The following is a 9,399-nucleotide window of genomic DNA, read 5'->3' as shown; positions in this document are numbered from 1 at the left end:
TATTCTATTATTTTTGGATACTACGAAAAAAAAATCAAATTCATGAAGAATGTCCTATACCTGAAATACACCCCTGGTGTATTTTGGGAAATATTTGAAATGTAAATCATTCGAAGCAATACCAAACCAAGAATACTTTGAAAACAAATGAACGAATATTAACACTGTCGTTGATAAAAGGTAACTCAACATGAAAATGGATGGATTGATATAAAATACTATCAGAGAGATGAATTTTATCTTTTTTTTATATTTTTCAAGGTTAGATTTTACTTTAATTTTAGAATTTAACTTAATTGCTTTAAATTCAAATAATATTGTGGTTCATTTCAACAGATGTTCAAAGACATTGCCGTTTTGTTCTAGACAAGAATATATTCTTTTTCGATTACCACTATTTGTAGCTTTCTGTATGGAGTCAGGAATCAAATTATTGAAAGCTCTCAGAACCCTTCGTTTCATGTTTTCTTTATCACTCACAGGATCCGCATAAATATTTTCTCTGATATATACCCAGATGAAGAAGTCCAGTGGCGTCAGGTCTGGAGAGCGAGGAGGAAATTTAAATGGCCCATTGTAGCAAAGCCACTGATCTTCGAACATCCCATTCAACAACCCAGCAACGGTATCAGTACTACGTGCAGGGGCTCCAACCATCTGATACCATAACTTGAAACGGTATTGTTCAGAAACATGCCTTATGGATTCACCAACCACATTCCTAATTATATGCGAATATATATCGCTATTCAAATTCCCTACATAAAGATATAAACATAAAATTCGATCTTCCTTTATAGCGCAAAAAACATTAAAACTCCATGAATCCTGGAAGTTGCGCTGGCGAACGAGCTTTGGATTTTCTGCTGCCCAAAAATGACTATTATGGCGGTTGTACATACCATTCTCGGCAAATTTGGCTTCATCTGTCCATATCATGTTCTTCATGAACTTAGGGTCCTCCTGTATCTTGATAAGAAACCATTCGCAGAATTCCACTCGTGCAGGTAAGTCGTGAGGTTTCAGATTTTGAACCTGGTGATATTTAAAGGGACGCCAATTATGTTTGACTAAAATCTGGTTTATTGACTAACATGAAATTCTAAGTGACTTTTCTGCGTCTTTCAACAAATTTTCTGGATAGGCTGTGAAGTAGGCCAAAACTACAATTTCGATGTCCTTATTGTTTACGAGTGGTTTTTTTTGTTGATGACAGACGAAAAAGATCCGAAATCACGGTAGTTTCTTAGAAGTCTTAGAATATTGGGGTCTGTGTAGATTTGGAAATCTTTCTGCAAAAACACGACAAGTTTTGTCCATTATCTTATTTCATTCACCATAAATGATTATTGAATTCAGGAAATCTTCATTAGAATACCCCAAACGAGACATTTTGCACACAAATAGAAAACTACGAAATACACGTCACTTATATCGCATCAAATTTTGACAAATTTGTTGTAACTTCATTTGTTTTCAAAGGTCTCTTGGTTTGGTATTGCTTCGAATGATAAACAATTCAAATATTTCTTAAAATCGGATATATCTTGCCAGGGGTGTATATAGGTTTGGATATTCTTCATGAATTTGATATATTTTTATTCGTAGTATCCAAAAATAATAGAATAGTGTATGGTTTCTATTTGAAAAAATCGTGTTTCATCAGTTTTCACAATGTTATGTTTTAGGTGAAAATTTTGACCACCCTGTAAATTGTTTTCGAAAATTCGATGAACCTGTTCATGACTTGATGCTTAAGGTGTGATTCTGTGGAATTTCACATTTTCAACTGTTACTGTCTATGAGTTATGATTTTTTCGGAGTGGTGGTGTAACTGTCAAATTTTTCATAAAAAAATTAATATTTCGAAAACTAACAAATTTGGGTATCATTGCCATACGAAATGGGCCTATAATATGCTGAGAAATTAAAAAATGTAATAAAATACAGGGTGTTCCATTTGAAATAAGGAAGTTTTCCTCAACTTCCGGTATAACGGAAAGAGACCGGAAGTTGAAAATATTTTAGTTGAGAAGGCCATTTTGTAAAACCCACTACCACAAAATTTCAAGTTTTTATTTTGAATCGTTCTCCATATATTCCTAACGAACGCTCGTCGTGAAAGACCCTGTATATATATATATATATATATATACAGGGTCCTGCAACAGTGGCGCGGTGTTCCATATCTTTATATAGGAAGCAGATAGGAATCTAATTTTCTATAATATTACCTTATTGCTCGAGCTCGACAAAATAAAAATATTGGCGGTCACACAGGGTGTTCGATTTTTTCTGGGCGGATCCCAACTGTGTCTTTTTAAATGGCAACCTATATTTTTTATCGCTTTTTCGGTTTCTTCATAGAAAATAAAATAAACTTTATGTATATCTGCACTTCGAAAATATTGACGGTTTTCGAGATATCTAGCATGACAGGTTTTTTTTTCCAATATTCGTCACTCAGAATATTTGAAATTATAAAGTGGTGCCAAGTCCAGTTGAAATTTTTTTTTGGTCGAATATTCTACATTGGTAACTCTCTCAAACGATATATCTGAAATCGACCTGTGATATACAGGGTATGAAAAACCGCTTGCCAAACGAAACCTCTACAAATTTCATTAAGTATTCCCTATGGCTAAGTTCAATAGTTTTTCTTAAATGAGCATTTCTTTCGAAAAATGGTTATTTTTTCAAAGCGAAATCCATTTGACGACTGATAAGAATATACAAAAAATACCCTTTCCTTAAAATATCGCCCATTCCTAAAATTACCTGTTGCTAGATAAACAAGTTGCGAATTACACCACAAAATGGACGGTTCTTGAATAGTTACAATAATTTCAAAAATCTCGGAATTTGTGCCATATTCTTTCGGTCTAAAACAACCTTTCAGCGAATGAAATATTTATTGGAAATCAAGTAGTCTGGCAAATGACAGAACAAAATATTTGGCTGCAAATGAATATTGAAATTTTTAGTCAATCGTGAAGTTGAACTGTCGGTATAATTTCATCAGAATGTTGTTATCAAAAAGTGATTTGATTGATATGATTTTCATATTAGGTGAATCAGACAGGAATTGTTTATTGGCAAGTAGAATTTATTCTCAATGGTATCCAGATAGAAGGCATCCAGATGAAAGATCTTTCCGAAAGGTCTTGGGACGATTCGTTGAAACTGGATCTATTAATTATTCCAAACATGAGCGCATCAAGCCAGCTACTAATGAAGATAATGAATTGCAAGTTCTTCTTGCTGTTGAAGAAGATCCTAGTAGGAGTCAACGACAAATTGGGGAAATAGTGGATATAAGTGAGAGATCAGTGCAACGAGTATTGAAGAAACATCGCTTGCATCCATACCACGTTCAGTTACATCAAGAACTACTGTATGCTGATTTCGAGAAAAGAGTGAGATTTTGCAATTGGGCCATGAACAAAATTCGTCGAAACGAATATTTTTTCAATAATATTTTATGGTTGGATGGATCGACATTCCATAAAAATGGATTTGTAAATCGACATAATTACCATTATTATGCGACAGAAAATCCTCACTTATTGAGACAGGTGGATTATCAACATAGGTGGTCGATAAATGTCTGGGGAGGCATCATTGGAGAATATGTAATTGGTCCATACTTTTTTGAGGGACATATGAATGGTGCAATGTATCTCAATTTCTTACGAAATGATTTACCAGGTTTGTTAGATGATATTCCTCTTGACCTCCGCAATAGAATGTGGTTACAACATGATGGTGCACCTGCTCACTATTCGGCAGAAGTGAGAGATCATCTAAATGAAGTATTTCCCAATAAATGGATAGGACGGAATGGGCCTGTACGGTGGCCCGCTAGATCACCAGATTTGACGAAACTAGATTTTTTCTTATGGGGATACATAAAAAATATGGTTTACGTTGAGCCACCAACTTCTCCCGAAAATATGCGACTTAGAATAACGAATGCTTTTCGCAGCATTACACCAGCTGTCTTGCGCAGGGTAGAACAGTCTTTCAAACATAGACTTCAGCTCTGCATTCAAGAAAATGGAAGACATGTTGAACATATTTTATAAAAGTTTCGTTATCAACCTTAATTAAACTCTCCCTTTTGTAGTTTTGTAATTTGCCAGTTGACAAATTTGAATATCTAGAACTCAAGCTCTGAATGAATATAATAACATGAAAAAAATAGTTATTTATAATGTTTCTTTCTTTTAACTTGTTTGGTTTGATATTGCACGATTTATGAGTGAAATTCTGCATCCAATGAAAAAATAATTTTCCATTTAGCAAAAAGTGATAGGTACATATATTTATTTCGTTAAAAAATATTTGTTTGGACACCTTCTAATGTACAAAATTGAAACAAGATATCTTTCGTATATTTTTATCAGTCGTCAAATGGATTTCGCTTTGAAAAAATGACCATTTTTCGAAAGAAATGCTCATTTAAGAAAAACTATTGAACTTAGCCATAGGGAATACTTAATGAAATTTGTAGAGGTTTCGTTGACGCTTCTTATGGATCAATAATATACAGGGTGTTCCATTTAATCTAAGGAAGATTTTGCAAATTTTCATTTACAATATTTGGCAAGCGGTTTTTCATACCCTGTATATCACAGGTCGATTTCAGATATATCGTTTGAGAGAGTTACCAATGTAGAATATTCGACCAAAAAAAAATTTCAACTGGACTTGGCACCACTTTATAATTTCAAATATTCTGAGTGACGAATATTGGAAAAAAAACCTGTCATGCTAGATATCTCGAAAACCGTCAATATTTTCGAAGTGCAGATATACATAAAGTTTATTTTATTTTCTTTTATTTTCTATGAAGAAACCGAAAAAAGCGATAAAAAATATAGGTTGCCATTTAAAAAGACACAGTTGGGATCCGCCCAGAAAAAATGCTTCCTATATAGAGATATGGAACACCGCGCCACTGTTGCAGGACCCTGTATATATATATATATATATATATATATATATATATATATATATATATATATATATATATATATATATATATATATATATATATACCGGGTGTCCCAGAGCTTTTAGGCCAGCAGATATCTCAGTCACCTGCAGAAAAAAATGGAAAAAAAATATGTATATCATAGAAGACCACCAGCACTTTCATGTAGCAGAGCAAAATCCACCCCCTCGCGAGCAACCCCTGCGAAACCACCCCTAACTTTTGTTTTTCAAATGGCAACCCCATGTTGTTTGTCGTTCAACTGACAGCTCTTGTTATTTCTCAACCAACGATATATCATAATTGTTCGAGAAAATTGAATACGTTAGTGGATACTATTAACTGGACTGATCGAATTGTTCTGCATTGTAGACACCAGAAAAAGTGGACGCTATGCAGAAAAAGAGGCGATAAAATGTTAGAACTTTTTGTGCTTCCTTTCATTCCTCTGATATCTGGATGACACATTGCCATCAGTCGTGATATTGTTGTTGTATATCAAAATACCTTTTACCTTCACTCCCAACGAATACGTTGATATGCTTTTAATTTTTGGTGAATGCCGAAAGAATAAACGTGCTGCGGAGAGGCTGTATGGGCAGCGTTTTCCTGATCGTCGACAACCAGGTCGTAATACGTTTTCGTATGTAGAAAATACCATGCGAACGGGATCATTTCCAGGAAAAACAGATCAAGTACATCCTACTCCCGTGCGAACTGAGGAAAATTGCATAAATGTGTTGGCCTACGCCGAAGCACATCCTCATATTTCGGTTCGTGCATTGGCGGTAGAGATTGGGATCAGTCATCTGTGCAAAGAATTTTCAAACAGTACAAGTATCATCCCTTCAAAATTCATTTACACCAAGGACTCAGACCTACAGATTTCGAAAGACGAACGGCATTCATTGCTCACATTCAAGTTTTAGTCCATGACAATCCAAACATCCTCAATCAAATCTTGTGGAGTGCCGAATCCCGCTTCCATAATAATGGTACTGTTAATCGACATAACATGCACTATTGGTCACAGGACAACCCTCACTGGATTAGAGAAACCAATTTCCAAACAATGTGGGGTGTGAACGTGTGGTGTGGTTTACATAATGGACTACTCATCGGGCCCCATTTTTTCCAAGACACTTTGACGGGCCACCGATATTTACATTTCTTGGAAAATTGTTTACCTGCCCTCCTGGAAGATATTCCACTTGAAGAACGACAACAAATGTGGTGGCAACAAGATGGTGTTCCTGCACATAACCATAATGTAGTTACTACATTCCTCAATGATACTTTTCGAGACCGTTGGATTGGAAATAGTGGACCTGTGCGATGGCCTGCACGTTCTCCAGATCTCACGCCACTGGACATTTTCCTGTGGGGATATCTGAAACGAGTTGCCTTCGAAACACAACCAACGAATATTGACGATTGAACCCAAAAAATTTTAGAGGCTTGTCATACCGTTACTCCGGAAATGATTAGGGCTTCCTGTACTCGCGCGCTGATTCGGCGACTTGAAGCATGTGTGGCAAGTGCTGGCCAACATTTTGAACATTTTCTGTAGTATCATGTATCAAAATACAGATGACCTTAAACATTAATATTTCATTTGTGTTTTTATTTTCTATGATTCTGCATGTCATTCTACCTACCATGATACATCATTGACCGAGAAATGAAAAAGACTGTAAGTTGAACCAAAACAAACATGGGCGTGCCATTTGAAAAACAAAAGTTAGGGGTGGTTTCTTGGGGGTTGTTTACCAGGGGGTGGATTTTGCTATGCTGCATGAAAGTGCTTGTGTTCTCCTATGATACATATTTTTGTTTTAATTTTTGTTCTGCAGGTAACTGAGATATCTGCTGGCCTAAAAGCTCTGGGACACCCGATATATATATATATATATATATATATATATATATATATATATATATATATATATATATATATATATATATATATATATATATATATATATATATATATCATAGAAGACCACCAGCACTTTCATGTAGCAGAGCAAAATCCACCCCCTCGCGAGCAACCCCTGCGAAACCACCCCTAACTTTTGTTTTTCAAATGGCAACCCCATGTTGTTTGTCGTTCAACTGACAGCTCTTGTTATTTCTCAACCAACGATATATCATAATTGTTCGAGAAAATTGAATACGTTAGTATATATATATATATATATATATATATATATATATATATATATATATATATATATATATATATATATATATATATTCGCATATCCTTGAAGTACACATGTAAAAAATACACTGATTATAAAATATAGACACAGTACTGTATTTGGTAAGTGGTATGTACAAACATGAGCAATTGAACCTATTCAAGTAGCTTCAGTAATAACGTTTTATTTTTTTTGAGATGGTAAAATGTGGGAATAATTTTTTATCGCAATGTGATCGAAGAAACATATGTGAGATACTATTGTGCGCAACAGCACAACTGATAAAGAGACTAAACTAAGGACAAAAATAATTAAAAAAAGGTTTCAAATCATTGATAGCCTATCTGTACAAATGTCAAATTTATAAACATGCGACACGCTGTCAGCATTTTATGTTTGTTTTTTAAATACCTAGGTATATTGATACATGCATTACAATTCTGTAACTATGAAATAGGTATCTACTTGGTATATTCGGACCACTTCATAGATATCAAAAAACCTGTCAGAAAACATTCAGCTTTGAATTTGAAATAGTTCCATTTTTCGCTCTGCAACCAATGAAGGTATTTGCAGAATAATCAAAAATCGTCTTTGAACAAGGTACGTATTGCTTCACAATTCCACTATTACTTATTGCTCAGCAAAGTATTAAAAAAGTTATTGGATGTACCCAGGAAACAATAACACGCGTAATGTTATTGATAAAACAATTGTTATGAAAAAATAACATTAAATCAATTGAGGTAATGAAGCGCGTCGCAAAGATCGGCAACACTTGATATTTCCGTAAAAGAAAATTCGGCACATACCCGCGCACTCCGATTTTGAATAGGTAACTAAACAAAATTCCTACGTAAAATATCCAACCAGCCAACTAAGCAAATTATACTCAGGTGGAATAATCGATAGTTTTAGAGTTTTTGAAGTATATCCATAGAAACAAAACGTGATACTGAATGAATATAAAGCAAATTTAACTGAAGTTACAAGGTCCATTTCATAGAATTAATATCCCCATGGAATACAGAAATAAATGAAAATTCTTACCTCTACTGTTTATCACTGATAACAGAACACGCCATGTTGAAAATGAATGTCAAACATCAAACGGTATGGTGTTTACAAACCTTGTCATGTGACAAAAAGACGACATGCGCGACTCCCGATGTTTATCGAATAAATAGCTTCAAATTTCACCTGATACCCTTTACGGAAACGTTCACTAAGGTTGAAAGTAGTGTATCATAACAAAACAACTGTTCTTTTCTCACAGAATGAGTGCACAGCAAATATACATTTACAATTATTTTTGCAGGCCATGAGCCAGCCGAATAAATGAGTTGATACCTTGTGAAGTTTCTATTATATTTCAAAAAGTTTTGGACGTGTTATTTCGCCCTAAAAGTCACTGTGTTCTTTAAAATATTATGTTTTGATTGATATTTTGAGAAATCATAAAATTACCCATTCCAATTGTTGTATTGGACATAGAAATTGAACGTACATTACGGGCCCCGTCCGCATATTCAAGTAATATGTTGTTTCACATTTACAAGAAAAATGTCTAGTAATATAATTCATTAAAAGCACTGTGTGGACTGAAACAAAAATGAAAATCGATTGTATTTGTATTTATTGGTATAGGTATGTTGACGATGATATAGCCTGCTTTACAGGAATACATGGAAAATAACAGTCAATTTTTTTAATACATCAATTCTATTCACGAAACATAAAATTCACAATAGAACTAGAGCCAATAATAAGACCTCACAATTACAAAAGTCAACAACAAACATGATTTCGCAATTTACCACAAACCAACCCATACAGACACAAGTAACAATAAAGATTTTAATCACCCTCATCAACATAATCCAAAAGATTCACCAGCATTCCGAACATGATTTATCACATCGTTGATAAAAAACTTCTCAAAGAGGCCATTAACCAACGATACCCTCACATTAAAAATAACAGTAACACCTACATATATACAGAAAAAATCATCGGGTAAAATAAAATACTACTAACAAAAGAGAACATCATCATGGCATGTAAGACTATCAACTCCTTGGGTAGACATAAAAAATTAAGTCAAAAATGGATAAAGATAAAAAATCATGGATCATGCCCAAAAGTTTATATAGGAAGGACTTCAGGCGAAAATCGCTGAACATAAAAGATGTTTTGGTA

General features: G+C 34.2%; 1 protein-coding gene across 3 annotated transcripts in view; it reads right to left on the bottom strand.

The window, feature by feature from the left end:
- Positions 1–8,397, bottom strand: part of LOC111513229 (uncharacterized) — a 241,047-nt gene extending 232,650 nt beyond the window's left edge. The window contains exon 1 of one of the 3 annotated variants that reach the window (XM_074178523.1): positions 8,251–8,397. Coding sequence is in view for 1 of the 3 variants with exons in the window: in XM_074178522.1 (XP_074034623.1) it covers positions 903–926 (24 nt within the window). In the remaining 2 variants the exon portion in view is untranslated. Of the gene's footprint in view, positions 1–902; positions 1,277–8,250 lie in introns of those variants that run through there. The other 2 variants (XM_074178524.1, XM_074178522.1) reach the window with 2 other exon arrangements.
- Positions 8,398–9,399: the final 1,002 nt, after the last annotated feature.

The sequence above is a fragment of the Leptinotarsa decemlineata genome, unplaced genomic scaffold (genome assembly GCF_025532065.1).
Source record: "Leptinotarsa decemlineata unplaced genomic scaffold, Ldec_3_MD MMD2_tig00003902_RagTag_RagTag, whole genome shotgun sequence".
NCBI classification, from domain to species: Eukaryota; Metazoa; Arthropoda; class Insecta; order Coleoptera; family Chrysomelidae; genus Leptinotarsa; species Leptinotarsa decemlineata.
Note: the sequence above shows the minus strand (reverse complement) of the source record. Positions and strands in the feature narration are given on the sequence as shown.